General features: G+C 38.5%; 2 protein-coding genes across 3 annotated transcripts; one reads left to right on the top strand and one right to left on the bottom strand.

The window, feature by feature from the left end:
* The first annotated feature begins 862 nt into the window (after positions 1 to 862).
* Positions 863 to 8,233, top strand: tmem79b (transmembrane protein 79b). Of its 2 annotated transcripts, none has more exons than XM_082149758.1 (8): positions 863 to 1,015; positions 2,179 to 2,790; positions 3,399 to 3,593; positions 3,718 to 3,940; positions 4,215 to 5,566; positions 5,895 to 6,065; positions 6,709 to 6,825; positions 6,934 to 8,233. In XM_082149758.1, exons 2-5 carry the CDS (start codon positions 2,190 to 2,192, stop codon positions 4,408 to 4,410), a joined length of 1,215 nt encoding a protein of 404 aa, XP_082005884.1. In that variant the 5' UTR covers positions 863 to 1,015; positions 2,179 to 2,189; the 3' UTR covers positions 4,411 to 5,566; positions 5,895 to 6,065; positions 6,709 to 6,825; positions 6,934 to 8,233. The 2 variants fall into 2 exon arrangements, with proteins under 2 accessions (XP_082005884.1, XP_082005885.1); XM_082149759.1 differs by having other exon boundaries at positions 899 to 1,015; positions 2,164 to 2,790.
* On the bottom strand, positions 8,115 to 18,151 carry cct3 (chaperonin containing TCP1, subunit 3 (gamma)). Its single transcript, XM_082149757.1, has 14 exons — positions 18,014 to 18,151; positions 17,367 to 17,428; positions 17,227 to 17,277; positions 17,036 to 17,098; positions 16,849 to 16,945; positions 16,468 to 16,585; positions 16,128 to 16,314; positions 10,538 to 10,687; positions 10,312 to 10,444; positions 10,147 to 10,228; positions 9,495 to 9,675; positions 8,960 to 9,205; positions 8,706 to 8,837; positions 8,115 to 8,532 (listed from the first exon to the last, which is right to left on the bottom strand). The coding sequence occupies exons 1-14, from the start codon at positions 18,039 to 18,041 to the stop codon at positions 8,431 to 8,433; spliced, it is 1,632 nt and encodes a 543-aa protein (XP_082005883.1). The 5' UTR covers positions 18,042 to 18,151; the 3' UTR covers positions 8,115 to 8,430.
* Between the last annotated feature and the right edge of the window lie 574 nt (positions 18,152 to 18,725).

Below are 18,725 nucleotides of genomic sequence, written 5' to 3'. Positions count from 1 at the left end.
ATGAAAACACACGGACTACTGCGACAAAGCTGTGATGTACCAATATTATGATAGTAGCCTACCTAAAGACTGACCTGTTAAATTTATTTTAAAATAAATTATCAGCCTAAAAGTCTCCATCACCTTCCATATTTGATTCGCTAGATGGACTTTAAAGGAAATACTCTTTTGAATGAATGTAGTCTTACCAGTTTAAGACTAAACTGGTAGTCTTACCAGTTTAAGACTCCAGTTTAAGGTAGTTATAGCCTCCCAATCTGACAGAGCTGATTAAGGCTGGTCTGTTTGAAGGTTTTAGAGGGATTTGGGGGCACTTTTCAGCCAGGAGACCTGAAAAGACAAACAAGCAACCTTCCCAGTTAACACAGTGTTCCCCTAACGTTAGTTTTTGGTTCCCGTTTGGTTATTTTTTTGGGAACCAAATACTAACGTTAGGGGAACGTTAAGAAAACTTTACCGGATAACTAAAAACAAACCATAAAAAACATTCTGGGAACCGAAAACTAACGTTCTGGGAACGTTAAGAAAACTTTCCTGGCTAACCAAAAACAAACCATAAAAAATTACGTTCTGGGAACCAAAAATTGTTAGCTGGGAAACTGGTTTTAGCAGGAAATGTATGTGGGGATATATCTATTTTTGTTAAAGTTTGTTAAAGGGAAAGACTCTTAAAGGGGAAGTTTGTCAGTCAGGTCCTTAAAGTTTCATCGGTGCTGTTGCACTATGAGCCTCTTTTCTTTACACACATAAACTCTAGAATTAAGTGAAGCTGCTGATAAATGTGTACACACACACACACATATATGTAGGTATGAGTTTATGCATGTGTAAAGAAAAGAGGCTCATAGCGCAACAACACCGATGACACTTAAGAACCTGACTGATAAACGTCCCCTTTAAGAGTCTGTCCCTTTAACAAACTTCACCTGGACACACCTGAACTTCCACTTCGGGAGTTTCATTTCAATAGAGGAAAAACTATTCTGAAAGCAAAATATCCTGCGCTGAAATTTGGGTGAGCACATTAGAAAGTTTTGCTTCACGTGATATAAATGTTCCACAAGCCTTGTGGGACAAGCGCTTTTTAATGTTTCGACTGTTGTGACATGCCGTACGATTTAAACTCATTTTGGCCTGATTATGGAATCATCTTCTTCTCTTTATTAAATTAAGGCTTTTTGGACCCAATGAAGATCATATGTGTCCTTAAGACAATAACAGACTGAGAATAAGTGTTGTCGTTTAGAGTTATTATGTGGTTCTTCTGAACTCGCTCTGTTTATGCGATCATGTGTCCATGTTGTTTTGAGGCCTCGCATCGCTTCTCTGTTTTTCGTCTGCGAACTAAGTTAGTCGGGCTAAATACAAGTAGGCTAGTGACACTAATTATTAAGGCTAAAATGGCGCAGGGCCTAATTTCCTGCAAAATAAATATTCCACTGTCTTCATAGAGTAGGGAACTCAACTTCCTTTTACGACTATGATAGCCTATTTATAGTTTTAGATACAACTTTACTGTTGTGCATCTTGAGACAAAACAATGGCACTGACATATTTTATGATTTGTCAGCGCAAGTTTCTTTCTGATAAACGCCAAAAAAACAGCCCAAAAATGCATTTTACTCTGGGAAGTAGCTTAAAGGGATAGTTCACCCAAATCATTTACTCACTGTCAATCTATTACAAACCTGTTTGAATTGATTTATTCTGCTGAACACAAAAGATATTTTGAAGAATATGGGTAGCTAAACAGTTGAGGGGCCCCATTGACTTCTATAGTATGGGGAAAAAACATACTATGGATGCCAATGGGGCCCATCACCTTTTTGGTTACCAATATTCTTCTAAATATCTTCTTCTGGGTTAAGCAGAACAAATAAATTCATACAGGTCCAGGTTAAACTAGTATTTATCAGGGCCACGTTTCTGAAAAGCATCATGAGCTAAGGTATATGTTAAATGACTAAGGTACTGTGACACACTCAATGACTAGCTGATCGGCTAAGTTATTGTTCTTCTTTACTGTATGAATACATTTCATAATTTATTCTTCCAATAATTCATTACATATTGGTTCCTGTAGAAGATGACCTTTCAGAAAATGTAAACATCTTACAAAATTACTCAGACTGTTTCCAGCTTCTCCATTTATTTCACTGTCAGAATTTCTGTATTCAGAGCCAGGGACAATGGACACGGGCCCTCCCGGACCAGCGGTGCCCCAAACACCTGAATGGGTAGCAGATGTGGACAAGCTAACAAAGAATGTGAATAACAATGAGGAGGAGGAAGAGGAAATGATCAAGTCTGCAAATATGGAACCCAGTACCCTACAGTGGCCTGAGAATAAACCCGGACCACAGATTCTGCCAGTCCAGGATGGAGAGAGCGTAAGCGTGAGATCAGATTGTATCTCGGTCCGGGGTGGAGTGAGCCGGACTGAGAGCGAAAGGGAGGAGTTTGGGATGGGAGAGAAGAGGAAGACAGGTGAGGAATGGAGAGAAATGGAGACAGGGAAAGAGAGCATTTCTGACTTTGGGTTGAGAAACGGAGTGAAAAGCACCTGTTCAGAGATAGAGATGGAGGAGATGAACATGATGCCAGAGAACGCAGCCCGAGTCTTCAACCCCAGCATCACCATCCTGCGCTCCACCAGCCAGCAGGAGGCTGCAGACCACTGGAGAGATGCTGAAGAAGAGAGACGTGTCTTCCTCGGGACACATGAGACGCGTGGAACCCCAATAGAAGGCTATTACCACGACTGGCCAGTCACAACCAAATCACGCTGCTGTAAGTTAAATCATTAAATCATTAAATCATAAATCACCAACATAGCGCTAGCAACGGCAAGGTCATAGGTTCAATTCCCAGGAATGCATGAACTGGTTAAATGTATACCTTGAATATTATTCATTCTTAAAAATAGTTTTTTTTATTAGCATTGATTGTTCCATGTGAACCATAAACATCCATGGAACCTTTCTGTTGCACAAAAGGTTCTTTATAGTGGGAAAAAAAAAGTTTCTTTAGATTATTAAAATGTTCATCACACTAAGAAGAAAATGGTTATTTTAAGAACTGTTCAATGAAAGGGTCTTTATGGAACCAGAAATGGTTCTTCTATAGCTGCGAAAACCCCATTTTAAAACCTTTTAATTTGTTATTTTGAGTGTTGAATGAAATGTAAAAAAAAAAAAAAGAGGGGATAACCATTATAATTTTTACATTTAAATTTATCATTATTTTTGACAGTGAAATTCTGCCAAAATTTTGTTAATGTGACCGTACCTTCATACAAAACAGCAGAAAGGGCCAATATTGTGAACCACACACCTCTGACTGAACTGCAACTATACTTTTGTAAGGTCTAAGGTTTTTTGTTTTTTTCTTCCTCCCAGGTAACTTTGGTGGATCTAATCGTGATGCTCTTAAACTGGGTGTGTCCATGTTCACTTCAGCTTTGATCTTCCCCTTGTTGGTGTGGGGCGGGTACGTCTTCCTGCCCTTTGATGCCCCTCTGCTTGACAGCGCCCCCCTAAGGCTGGTCTACACACTGCGCTGCTCTGTTTTTGCAGTCATACCTATTGTCCTTGGTAAGTATGAGGCACTCAGACTGTTGTGACTATTGAAATGACGCAACATTGATAGATACAGTGTATCTTTGTGTTCATTCATTCGTTCGTTTATTCAGAGCTGTTTTGAAACTGTTGTTCTTAGGTATGTTGGTACTAGGTGTGTCTCGTCTGTGGTATCGCTCCTTGAAGCCACGGTTTGAGGGGGAGAGAGAAGTTAAGCAGGTGGCAGTTCACCAGCGCTATGTGGAGGATTCCATCTCCCTCTTCCTCCTTTACTTCCTCCAACTGGCTGTCATGGCTGCTTACCTGAAACAGGATCTGCTGAAACTAATTCCTCTTCTCACCATCGTTTTTGCCTTTGGCAGGTACAGAATCCAATTTAAACGTACAGGACCGAATCTCTGATTTAGAAAAGGCCGCAAACACTTGCTCAGACATTTCTCATATCTAGTGATTGGCAAAGACTAATTAACTTTTTTCACTTTTTGCCATGTTTATGTTAAAGTTTTTTTTTTTTTTTTCATATCTTAGTTTATTTATAGGTTTCAGTTAGATTTTTAATCCCAGATATTCAATGTGTATTAACATTATTTGTATTATATTTTTAAGTGTAATTGTGTGTCTTTATGCCTATCACAGGTTGCTATACTGGGTCGCAGCGGCATGTGGCAGCAGTTTCAGAGGTGTCGGCTTTGGGTTCTCGTTTCTGCCCACGTTGGCTATGCTGGTGGCCAACCTCTACTTCATCTTCCTCTCCGAATCCGCAGGCTCAATCTTCGCCCCAGACATCCCAGAGACACCTGTTCCCCAAACCAAACAGAGGTTCTGGGGCTAAACAAGCCACACCTCTGCTACTGCCAAATGAAAGACTAGATCTCTTTAGGCTTAGAGCCAACTTAAATTGGACATTTGTGTCTGAGAATGTTTAATCCAACTGTGATTTAATTTTCCACTCCTGTTCTTTGCTTTCCTGAGTGACCAGGTGGGTCAAAATTGCCAGAACTCAAGTCAAAGGAGAGAGAGAGGAGGGGTGGAGCGAAGGGGGGAATGTTTTTTTTCTTTTTCTTTTTCTATAACTAACTTATAAATAGAAGCTGTGTAATGAAACCTTAAACACTAAACTGCTAATTAAAATGAACTACCTTTAGTACAGCCAAACATGAACAAAGCAAATGTAGAATAAGCTTCTTCACCAATCGAAAGCTCCATGGTTGAAACTCATCTATTTTAAGATGTGAATGTCAACAAGAAGAAAGCAAAATTCTAAATATTTATTCCACAAGCATGTATTTTTTTTTTGATTTTTTTTTTTTTGGTTAGGCATTGTTTGCTTATTCAAGTCTAAAATATTGTGTGGTGTGTGAAGTTAGTGGCCTGCCCAAACTTGTATTTTTCCACAGCCACTCCTTAATCTCTCTTTACTAATAAGTGCAATGTGATGTTTACTTTGTGCAAAGTGTAGACATACATTTTTAACAGATTTGTAAAGAAAATGTATAGAAAGGTATAACTTTAGTTATCACAGCTTGTAATTAAATACTTGTAATTAAATCAAAGCTGCAAAGATATAAGAAGCCTGTTTAGAGCAAATGAATGTATGCGGGAATTAATTCCATCCTGTTATTTGTTCATAAACACTTCTTTTTTTTAAGAATCAATCTTGTCTATCATTTCTGCGAGTGACTTTTTGTTAATAAATTAAATGCAAATACGCAGTTCAGTGCTTGCGACGGTGGTCGTCTCTAACCTGTTCAACAAGTCCTAGTACAATTTTTGTCGGAGGGCAAAAAGTATTTCCTACTACCTGTTGTCATTTGACAGCTCGAGTACATGGAAAGTTGACGGCAGACCACCAACATTTTAATATTCATATCACACTGTATAAGTCTGAGTCAGAATGTCATCTCAAGGCCGAAGGAAACACAGCGCTTGTCTGTTTCGGATGAGGGAGAACTGCCCGTTTAGAAAGCTGAAGAGAAACGTGTGCAGTGGTAAGAAGAACGATGACAGAACTTGATTTATCAACTATTAATTAATTCATATAAACAATTAAAACCCATAACGTATAAACAATAATCTGGCGAAAAAAATATAATTAAAAATGTTCTTTTGAAGAGAAAAGTTATGGTTTGGCATGCGAGACATTTATCGTAACATACGTCTGCTTTTACCCTCGACGATAGTTTTGACCCGGCCTTGGGTGCATTTTTTGTTTTGTTGAATTACGAGTAATATTATCTGTTCATTGTGCCAGCTGTCTGTCGGAAGTTGCAAAATAAGTTATGTACTAGCACTTGTTTTATCAACCACAATGCACAGACTGCAGGAGCACGCTCGTGCCCACTGGAGGCCACTGGAGAACATGCGAACCCCCGCCTCAAGCAGGACCTTCCGTTTCAAACTGCGGGATCAACCGAGCCGTCGAAGACGAAGTCAAGACCTTCTCTAGACCCCCACAGTCTGCTTCCCATCTGCACGAAGAGTTCTCAGGTCAGAGTGAATGTAGCAACTAGTGCAGTTTCTAATCTTTGAATGCATTCAGTGTAGATACCTCTTTATTGTCCAATTGTATTGCATTTCTTGATAAAATGTCCCTTTTTTTCTCAGAACTAGCCTGTTATACAAAAATTATTGCACAGAATTCTGTTCTGTTAAGACTTTTAACTAACTGGTCCCAAATGTGATTTTTAGTGGATCTTCAAAGTGTGATTCTACAGCAGCCAAAAAGCACACTGTTATTGTTATGCATGCATGGTATTAAATTAGGTCACCGTGATTTTGCCTAGTAAGACATGATCCTGGATCATAATATTTTGTTGATCCTGGAATAACATTCCTGTCCCAAAAGTTAGTCCTTACCCTATCCCTACCCCTAAACCTAACCCTACCCATAACTTTTCCCTAAAATCAGAGGGAAACGATAGGTGAATAACACTGATGTTGAAGCACCTCACCCTGGGTCTAAACCTAAACTTGACATAAACTGTAAACTTGTCCCTCAAATCTGATTGGTTGATTGGAAAGTTGTTCCAGGATCAACAACGATGTTGATCCAGGAACATGTGGTACTTGGTGAAATCACGTTCACCATTAAATTATTATTAAAGCTATTGTTCCCCCTCTATCTGAACAGCCATGGACACAGATATGTATCCACCAACTGGTTCGAGTCACACAATATCAGACGATCTGGGACCTTCCAACATTAGCCTTATTAACCAGCAACGCCTGTCCTCCAATACGATCATGGGTAAGAGAAGCAGACCGTGGCTCTGGCAGTGCTGTAAAGTGATCACCATATGCCTGATACATATTTTGTAAAGGATCATTTTTGATGCTTTTCCTTTTTCTCTGTCAGATCTAGACAGTAAAGTGGACCCAGAGACAGGAGAGCGAGCCCAGGGGTGACATCCTCATCCATCTCTCATGATCATAAATCTGTGGCATGCTGTCGTGTGAATGCAGAATTGCAACCCATGACTGATTGTAAATTTGAATGTATTTTGTCTCTAGGCAAGCACTGCAGACAGATTCAATACTTGTGGTGATGATGACAGATTAGGTCTGAGTTTCATACAGTGACAAATACTCAACATGCAACCAGACTTGCAGAATAACTAATCTTCATGGCATTTATTTGTTTATTGGTGCTTTTCCCTTCTGGATGATTTGAAGTTAAGTGAATCTGAACACTTTCAATGTACTCAAGTGTTGTCCGTTTCTTTATAAGTGCATGAAAACGACAGTACAATCTAGTACATTATATTTTAAGGGTTATGATTTAGAATGAACTAAGTTATGCACTCAATGGTCCACTTTAAACATTCTACTAACTATAAATAACTTTTCAACTTCATGTCAACTAACTAAGAGTATTATTAGACTGTTAGGTTAGGGTTCATATAATAAGTTGGTTACTTATAGTTAGTAGAATGTCTAGTGGACCATCAAAATAGAGTATAAACTAACTGTACTATTTCAATGTTGTTGTTTTTTATTGTACATTATTTTATAGCCACAGTCGCTAACATGTTGTAAATGCTGTGTGTTTGATAGCAGAAAAGATCCTTAAATGTTGTCAAAACAGCATATGTGTTTCTATTAATGTCTGGTGCCTCAAAATATGTTGACAAAATATCTGCATTAAATATTTAATGCAGAAACAACTGGTAACACTTTACAATAATGGACTATACACTGACCAAGATTTACAGCATCTATTGGAAGTATCTGCCAATGTTCTTAAACGTTAGCTGTTGACGTTAATTTCTACATGTACTAAAAAGATTAAGCATTTGTATTAATATATCATGCACTTTAATGCATGTAGAAAATGGTCTTAAAAAAATAATTTTTTTAAATGGTCAAATAAATCCTAAAATACTTTTATGTTTGCAAAGGTTGCAGCTGTCTTGATTTTTTTTTAATTACCCTACAAATCATTGAATCATGGTTACCAACCAAGGTGTTATAAATAGCTTAATTTATATACAATTTGTAGGGGTTTTAGCTCAAAGCAAAAAAATTCAGAACAACATGTTTAGATTTTGAAATTTATCACCGGTAGGAAATACAAAGTAACAATACAGGCAAAGTGAAGCACAGAGATACTAGCACAAACATCCTAAACCAATCCAGAGTTGTTTCTTTTGCCAAAACGACAACAACAAAAAAAACAGGTGAGAAGAGCTTCTGGCCTAATGACGCAACAGAGCAAATGGCTTTCTGATGAGAACATTGTGTTGGAGAATGGTGCTTTGCACAGATAAATGCTTGTGTATATATGCTCTTCATTTGCTGAGTTACTGTCCTTTCTGTACTCTGGTTCCTTCATCCTCTGTATCACCTGTTCCTTCTACTCCTGGCCCTCCATCGGTGCTCCACCCATCTGGTTATTATCTCCCTTCTTCTTGTGACCAGAAACGATGTCATCAATGCGCAGTAACAGGATGGCAGTCTAAATGAAAAGAAAAAGAGAAAATTAGTTAACAGTGCAATAAGAAAACCTTCCTCTGAGTTTAAATCAATGTATCTGTAGAGTTTTTAAAATCAAAGTTAAGGCTTTTTAAGACCTGGGGAAAAAAAAGATTACACAAAAAAATTATTCAATTTAATTAATTGTGTCTTTACCTCCACTGCAGTTTTGTAGGTCTGGGCTTTAACTGCCAGTGGTTCGCAGATCCCCAGCTGCTCCATATCAGCAAGAGTTCCTGTCTCTCCATTGACACCCCATGAGGTGTTGCCCTCCTGAGTGTGCTTGGCCTGGAAAAGAGTCCGAAACAGAGACCACTTAAACGTCAATTGAGTGTCAGTGACTCAGGAGAGGCAGTAACGTGCTGAGAGGAAAATAGAAGAATCTAAATGCGCTTTTTTAATCAACGTACCCTAAGGGAAGTGAGCACACGTATTGCTGATGCTCCACAGTTCTGGATGAGTGTGCGTGGGATGACCTCCAGGGCATGAGCCACAGCGCGGTATGGCCACTGCTCCACACCAGTCAGCGCTCGCGAACGCTCCATCAGCCGACGGGACACATCCATCTCCACTGCTCCACCGCCTGGCAACAGATTCGGGTCCAACAGGACGTTACGACAGACCTGCATGGCATCCTGTAGGTTTCGCTCCACTTCCTGAGAAAGCAGAGAAAGATCATCAGTCAAATGGTGACAAGTCAATTAACCTGTGCAAAATCCCCTGGTACCAGAGAACTCTAGCTGAGCTGATCAAAGATTCAACAAATGGCCTGTTGAAATATCCAAGCACCTCTTCCTGAGGGCTGCTCTGACTATAGAGACCTTTGTTAGACTCTTTAAAATGATTAAAATGCACTCTCATTAATCTTCCTCTGAGCGTTGCACTGTCATGAATCTTTAACAATGGCCCCAGACTCTTTAGTACCCTCTTCCTGTCATCTCTCACCGCTAAGATCTCCTTGCTGGCTCCTCTGAGCAGAATGGTGCAGGCTTTGGGGTCTTTACACTCTGTCACAAAGGTGAAATACTCATCACCGATCTTCTTCACTTCAAACAGGCCAGCTCCCGTACCCACATCCTCTTCACGGAGCTCGTCCGTTCTGCTGGCAATACGCGCACCACATGCTCTGAGAGAGACAAGCAGAGGTAGAGTCACTTTTTGACCCATACATTCATAACTTTTCCAGTAGTTTCTGATTACTGGTTCAGGGTTTTCAGTCATTTTGATTCCAAACCATCAGTTGTAACTATTAAAATTGTTTTGGGTACTTGAGATAAAGCTAAACAAGTAAAATAAAACAAACAGATGAAAAACTTCAAAATCAGAAATGTTGCCATGGCAACTAATTGAAATAAGTTTAAGAACTAAAACTAAAAAGCTATATAGAAAATAAACTAACAAAAATGCACACTAAGAACAAACACTAGAAAACACAAAAAAAAGGCACACTAGAACAAACATATACACATACGGAAACCTTAGAACAAAGAAAACTGTTCACTTTTTGCATGTAAGTTTGGCAAAATAAACAACCATTTATGTAATAAACTACCGAAGAAAAATGAAAATATATTGTCAAAAGCCGATATTTCTGCACCTTGCAATGCGGTTGTTGTCCGTCTTTCTGACACGACGGATCGCAGTGATGTTTGCTTTGACCAGATAGTGCTGAGCCAGATCTAGAGAAATGACAAAGAAATTAATTTACCCCACATGTGATCTGAACGGACCACCACATGACTGCATGAGAGCTCATATGTACCAGAGATGCCCTTCTCAGTGAAGATCAGGTCAGGTTTGAGACGAATGATGTCTTCACAGATCTGCTGGATGTACTCTTCCTCCATCTGCAGGATGCGGGAAAAGTCTTCCTCACGAGTAATCTCAATATCAGTCTGAGGGGGGAAAGAAAAGAGTTAAAGGTTAAGCTTTTACTAAATATGCAAATATATTCAAAAGGGGATTTATGGATTTAGACAAAACCTCACCTGACTCTCACCCTTCTTGTACTCCAGAGAGCAGTCCAGCAGAACAATTCTGGGGTTCTTAATCAGTCTTCGCATACGGGGATGAGTTACATCCTTGTTTACCATTACCCCCTTCAGCACACATGAGTCCTCAATGAAGCCACCAGGCACCTATAAACACACACAAAAAAGTGCATTTAGGTAAACAGACACCACATAACACTTAAAACGATCAATTTGAAGTCAAGGTAAATTGCCATTTGTAAACCATTAAAAAAATAGGCTTAATTTTATCCATTGGGAATTGGATCATCTATTGGTCTTTTTTTTTTTTGCTAGATCTGACAATTGGTTAACATCATTGAACTTCTGCAACTTAAGTGTCATCACAAAAGAGTTGATCAGGTGAAGAGCAAGTGATTATATTTTGATTAAAGATGACAGAATTTTCTGGTGGTATTTGTTTTGTTTTTAACAATTAAACCATCAAAATACGAGGAAAATATTTTATCTTAATAATAATAAATTGAGAGGTCTAATCCAAATTAGGGGTGTAAATCGGACAGTTCATCACGATACGATATTGATTATCTTAGCCAGGGATACGATATTTGCAGATACCTCAAAATTCTGCGATACGATTACGATTCGATTCAGGGCTATACCGATTGATATTTAGATATTATGTGCCAAGTTTAAACATCCAGTTACATTTTTATTAACTCACAAATGCAACCAAATTATATAATATGAACGTTTTTGATTTTTTTTTTAAAGGGATACTCCACCGAAAAATGAAAATTCTGTCATCATATACTCACCCTCATGTTGTTTCAAAACTGTATGGATTTCTTTCTTCTGCTGAACAGAAAGGAAGATATTTAGAAGAATGTCAGTAACCAGACAGTTTTAGATACCATTGACTTCCATAGTAGGAAAAAAATTGACTATGGAAGTCAATGGTATCTAAAACTGTCTGGTTACTGACATTCTTCTAAATATCTTCCTTTCTGTTCAGCAGAAGAAAGAAATTCATACAGGTTTGAAACAACAAGAGAGTGAGTATATGATTTTTCGGTGGAGTATCCCTTTAATATATATTAAAAGTTAGTTTTTTAGCAAAAGCAGATAACTCCACATTTCATGTTTCAGAGTTAAACAAAACCAAGTAATTGCTATTTAATAAAACACTCGGTTAATCTTTGTAATGTTAATCTCCTCTGCTGACGTAGACGCCTGACAAACTTTATTGTTGTGATTACACGCAATACTAGTGTGAGCTTTTCCCTCACCACTGTAACGTGCTGCTTTAGCAAGAGAAAAGTTTCCGCTTTTATTTTCCTTTTACGCCCGAAGAAGATTTCACAGGTTCATCAAGTTCATTAAAATTATCCATCCTCGATCACTTTTAAGTCAGCTTTGACGAAACTCCTGTCAGCTAGCCCGTCTTTTCGAAGTGACTAGCAGCCTTGTCACCTGACCTGAATACCGTGCGCTGATTCGCTAACACGGACTTATGTTGTTTACAAACAAGGGTGCTTGTCGGTTTCTGCTGTAAAACGAACTCGCGATGCCTTGACAGTGGACTATACCGGCTTTTGTGACAACCTTCAGTCAATCTTGTCAGGAGTCTATTTCAGATGAGGAGATAAACTTTACAAAGACACACCAGCAGACAGTATGGCGAGTAAACAAAAATCCACGCTTTGGCGGAGATTCTTAGACAGACGTAAGGATGTGGAGAATGTCAAAATAAAGTATATAACCTTATATCGATATTTTACGTGTGGCATCGATGAAACGTCTAACGATACGATGCATCGATCCATATCAATGTATTGTTACACCCCTTATCCAAATCCAAATCTTTTGAAGAGACATGATGGGTTTATATGATGAACAGATTTACAACGACACACATACTGTAGTAAACATGGACATTCAAATGCTTGCGTGATGCGCAAAAATAACAAGAGCGAGTAAACGCAGAATTACAAATTATGGACGAACTAACAGTTTACAGTTTGGGAATAGTCAATTTGACTAGTGGTCGACCGATATTGGTTTTTTGATGGCCGATGCCGATATCTTACAGAGCAGGATGGCCGATATAAAGCCTATATTTTTATTATATACTTTATATTTATTTTAATCAATATTTTATACATTTTAAATAAATTAGAAAACAAATCTTTAAAATATAGTATGCTTATACTGTAGATGGCAACTTCTTGAATCTGCAATCCTATTACAGTATTTTTCAAAAATAAAGTAATTGTTTAAAAATATATGAATATGTGAATAAAAAGGAAGTAAACACTAACATTGCACTCAGTAATCTGGTAATATTGTGCGCACAGGTAATCATATTTTTTCAAATAAAGACAAGGTAACGCTAATATTACATACAGCACACAGTGAAAACGATATGAATATGACACAGTGGGCAACTGGATATAGCACAGCGTATTTTAAAATGAAGGATTTAAAGTTTTTCGATCGCGTCTGCTGTGAAGCTGATCTTCTGTTTGCATTCACTCACTTCGCACGGACCGACCGTCACTCGCAGTAACATGTTTATGTCGGCTACAAATGCACACTTCACAGGATATCACAGCTGGATTCCATTAAATCCACAAAGTTTGTGAAATTAAATGTTTATTAGATATTCAGAGATTTGTTTAAAGGTCCCGTTCTTCGTGAACCCATGTTTCAAACTTTAGTTAGTGTGTAATGTTGCTGTTAGAGCATAAATAATATCTGTAAAATTATAAAGCTCAAAGTTCAATGCCAAGCGAGATATTTTATTTAACAGAAGTCGCCTACATCGAACGGCTCGTTTGGACTACATCCCTCTACTTCCTTCTTTAATGACGTCACTAGAACAGTTTTTTGACTAACCTCCGCCCACAGGAATGCTCCCTCAACTCTACCGAAATTCGTTTATGTACTTGCGCACTTCTTATAACTTACTGGGTTTACTCAGCTCTTACGGTGATTTTCTGAAGTAAAACTGACGCTTCATCTTTTGTGTTATGTACAATAAACTTTATGAAACTCATCAGTATATGTTTGATCATCATTCAGACAGCAGACTTGTAGGCTATTAATAAATAATGGATACATACAAGCAGATGACAAATACGTTATAATAACCATAATTAAACTACTAAACTATACCTGTTTCATCTCTATACAGCACTCTGACTCTGTAGGCATTATTGTCCGACTCGAAATGAACACCGTTACTGAGTTTCTGATATTATCATCATTCCGTGAGATGAAATTGTCCTGAGAGACTGAGCGCGAGCTCATGAAGCTCCGCCCCCTGGGCCGTGCAGCAGCAGCAGCTTATTTGTATTTAAAGGGCACACACTAAGGCCACATTTACACATAGCCGGGTATTTAGAGAAACGAATATTTCTCCCCCTCCGTTTTCAAAAATAACATCGTGCACACAATATCGTTTTCAAAAAAAGTTGTCGTTTACATCAACCCGCATAAATACAAAGGGGCGGCAGTGTAAGGAGAAGGATAAAGCCATGCAAGCCAATCAGAATCCTCAAAATCGACAACGACGAATAGCACGAGCGACTTCCTGTTCCTTTCAAAACAATAGACATGGCGCGAGGTTCGTTCGTGTGGACAGACAGCGAAGCAAATGCAAACAGGCCAAAAGCGTTTTCACAAAAGTAAAAATGAGTACCACTTTAACAGCATCCATGATCAAATAGTAGCCAAATAAACTCATAGACAGTATGGAACAAACTCTAAACATAGGGCGCTCACATGACGTAAGCATTTTCTGGCGCATAATGTGACGTTTGAGAACCTAAAACCCCGTTTCTCCCAGTTGACACGGCAACACATAACCGGCGTTTTCAGAAATCTCCACTTTGGCCGGAGTTTTTAGAAATAATCGTTTTCTGGGATAAAAACGGCGTTTTCGTGTAAATGACAGGCCAAAACGCAGGGAAATATCTGCGTTTTCCCATCGTGTAAACGGGGCCTAAAACAGCGCGTTTTTCTGAGCCCCAAAAAATGACAATTTAAACATGCTGTAAAAAATGATCTGTTGGGTATTTTGAGCTGAAACTTCACATACACACTCTGGGGACATCATAGACTTATTTTACATCTTGTGAAAAGGGGCATAATACAGGACACCTTTAAATGATGTAGATGCACATTTGCTGAATGTTGACAGTAAATGATAAAGTATTTTAGCCTAATTGTTTGCCTTTTCTGTAACAAATAATATAAAAGCAACACTTTACTTTTTCGCATACCATTTACTTTCTTTGTTTACCAGTTCTTTCTAACAAAGTATTAGACTGACAGAGATCGTAAACTAATGAAGACGGAGAATGTGAGTGAGCGCTGTGTGAGCAGGCGCTGCCGTTCTCTTCTCAGCCGTCAAAATAAAAGTCCGGAGCGCCATCAAAATAAAAGTCCCGCTTCGAACACATCGTCCAATCAGAAAAACGTATTGGCCAAATATCGGTCGACCACTAATTTTGACACGCTTTCTTGCGTTAGAACTGTGATTAATTGCATTGATCATTTGAAGCACACGGGCTGCCGGAACGTCACTCCTCAAAGTGAAAGCGCAAACATGATTGAAATCACCATATCACAATTTGTTTTAGTAGCATGATTATTCAAAGCGTTTTAGGGTATTATTTAGCGTTTATTCTTATATGTATAGTGCATTAACAGTAGGAGAGTCTGTGTGTGTGCGGCTTGTCTGTGTAAGAGATCCAACCAATGCCTGCATTGAAAGCGCGAGTACTGTGTGAATTTGTTTTACGTTTACGGAGTTTTAGTGACATTACTACATTAAACTACTATATATAATGTTGAACATAAAGTATAATAATGCATATTTGTGGAACCTGATAATAATAAAATAATAATAATAATATAATTTTAACAAAATAATAAATAAAAAACTCATCTTTATTCTCGCTTAAAATACTGCGATAGTATTGTGAGTTCAGTATCGCAATTTGTATCGAATCGTGACATGAGTGTATCTTTACACCCCTAGTGAAGATGTAGACTCGACATCTCTTTTGGCCACTACTGTATATAGCTGTGTTTCCACCGCAGGAACTTTCCCCAGGAACTAGGAACTTTGGGGTGGAACTCGGTGTGTTGCCACCGCAGGAACCAGGGTCTAAATGAGGTTCCAGGTAAAACATTTTCCCCACAGAAAGTCAAGGTAGTTGCAAGGTAGTTCTTTATCAAAGTTCAGGAACATTTGGGGGTGGGACTTGGGCACTGAACATGCTGATTGGTTGAGTTCATGCTGCATTTTGATTGGTCGACTTCATGCAGCATTTCATTTCAACCACCAGTTTTTAAAAATCTGTTACGGTGCATGCAGTCCTACGTCACCGGACTTGATTTGACTAAACTTCACTGTACTTTAGACCGCGGTGGAAATGCAGAAAGCAACAGGTCTGGGAGGAAAAAAGTTCCTGGGACAAATTGTTCCGGGTAATTTCGGTGGAAACAGGGCTTATGATGCATTTTAATTTCATGTAGGCTTTAAAATAAGAGAAGTAAACAACAGGAAAAATGGAAAATCCTCTCAGCTATGTCCTACCTTCTCGACTTTGGCATATTTCTTAATGTCGATCTCCTTACGTCCGTTTTCCTCTAGCTCAACAGTACGGACAGCATCCAGAGCGATGTTACAGGCCAAGATGGACCAGCGACTGAGCGCTTTGGTATTGATGGCGGAGTTTATTATCTTCAACATCATGTCACGATTATTCACATCTACTGGGGTGCTGTGAGAGAGAGGAGGTTGCAGAGAAACTATCAGACTCCAGAACATCTCATCCTACCACAGCCAATCATCCTTCATACCAATTCACAGATAAACTTGGCTGCTTAATGATTGAGAGCTCATACAGACAATTAAACTAGTTGTGTGTGATTACCTGATTTCTTTGAGTATGTTCAACATGTCATCCAGAGCCTGTCTGTATGCACTAATCACCACGGTAGGATGCATCTGCTGTTCCAGAAACTGCTCAGCCACAGCCAGCATCTCACCCGCTGTACACAGAATGTTACGTTAGGATTTGAGCATGTCAGATGATTTTAAAAATGAACAATTTATGTTAACTATTTTCTACATTATTTAAATAATAATTCGATAATAATAATCTAATAATAAATTGTTTTAATATTACTAAATTAGAAAAGTAATTATTCAAGTAAATATTAAAACCAAAACCTAATTCTTTCTGTATTTGTACATGGTTACACAGACTCTGTCTGTACTGACACACATCAGTGAGAACACAGATGACCCTCACCCAGAATAATTACAGAGGTGGTCCCATCTCCAACCTCCTCATCTTGTGTGCGGCTAATCTCAATCATGGACTTGGCAGCAGGGTGCTGGACCTGGATCTAAATGCCACAGAGAGAACATTAGGTTAATATTTATTAAAAACAAAACGTGCATCTTAGTTGACAAATTAGAGCTCATTGAGTGATCACCTCTCTCAGAATGGCATTGCCATCATTGGTCATGACAATACCACCCATGGGATCCAGCAGCATCTGCACACAGAGAACAAAACATTTCCTCAAACATAGAGCTATTAGAGATATATTAGAGATAGAAATATCAGGTCTCACATCTCACAATCCACCAAGACATAAATGTGAACTGAACATCAGAAACACACCTTCATCATAGCCCTTGGTCCCAGACATGTCCTGATGACATCAGCTATGGTCTGAAAAGGGAAGATGAAGCAGCAGGTTAGCGGTTTTGTTCTATTTGACGTCAGCAAGTTGATGCAAAAATAAAAAATAAAAGACCCACTTTTGCCGCAGTTATGTTTCCTATCTGGACCTTCCGTCCAGATTCCCTCTTGGTGTTCTGACCTGTTATGAACAGAAACAGATCCAGTATGCATTAACTCGGCTTTAATCTTAATCTTTTTTTCAATAAGAACAAATAAAAAGCACACACTCCTTCTCTAACATCTCTTTTCGAACACAAAAAAAATACCTGACCCATGCTAACTGAGAAAATATCAATAATGCTTGCTATCATTCAAAACATGAAGTGGGTGCAGCTCTGGTCAGCACACACACTGCGCAGTTAGCCTGCTGCTAGCTTATTCATTACTTTGAAACGTCCGTTAGACAGAACCTACTGCCGGGTAAATTTAGCAAATAACTGCGAATTGAGCAGCGTTTGTTTTAATATTGACTGTGTTGTGCAATGTCTTAAATAACATTACTATTAATAAGCAATGTTAGCTACGAGGCTAACACAATGACTAATCTGAACACTGACATGAGCTTGTCAGACACGCGAGGCCCCCGTGCCACACTAGTTAGCTTAGCATCTAGCACTGCCACGTGAATAAAACTCTTATTTGAACTGTTACCGAGTCCAGTGACGGGTCATACTGACGCTACAATTGCACATTTACAGAGGGAATAATGGGGGGAAGCACTTACTAAGCACGAGAACCGGTCTACCCATCATGTTTGCGGCGTGGTTTAGATCACCGGTACCGGACAACGCACACAACGGTAAGAGGAGAGGATGCACGAGGCGTGGCTGGGGATTCAGCCACACAGTGGACCAATAAGTAAACGAGACGCGTTTGGCATACACCTATCTCCACCAATCAAAGAGAGTTCCCCAATGCTTGTAGGCGGGTCTAGACTGGAGCAGAACTGAAAAGTTCTCGAAAGAATCCTGAGAAGAGTCGAGATTAATAATTCCTAGCTAAAAATGTAAACTTGTACATTAAAAGAACAATTTAAGTTTTAAATCAAAATCTACATTTAGTTAAATAATTATACTATTTTATGATATCTAAAGTAGTAAAAAAAATAAAATAAAATAAAAAATCGAAGGAATATATTTCAAAATGTATGCTATGACGTCTACTCTACACTAAAAAATGTAAGTCATTTTAATCGGAGAAAATGCAAAAAAAATATTACAGTAAACACTATTAAATGGTTAACCAAGCTGGAGGTGATTTAACCTCCAACTATTATAAGGTAACATTAAAAATAAATGAATGTACTGAAAATTAAACTAATAAATTAGATTTTACTTTTAATATAGTGATACATTAAGTAAAAGTATTACCTTCTATTGATTTACAAAATAAAATATATTTAACAAGACAATATTTATGCAAAAAAATTATTTTGC

Source organism: Leuciscus leuciscus (genome assembly GCF_965113295.1).
Source record: "Leuciscus leuciscus genome assembly, chromosome: 20".
Classification (NCBI taxonomy): domain Eukaryota; kingdom Metazoa; phylum Chordata; class Actinopteri; order Cypriniformes; family Leuciscidae; genus Leuciscus; species Leuciscus leuciscus.
The sequence above is the reverse complement of the archived record's forward strand: the minus strand, read 5'-3'. Positions and strand labels throughout refer to the sequence as shown.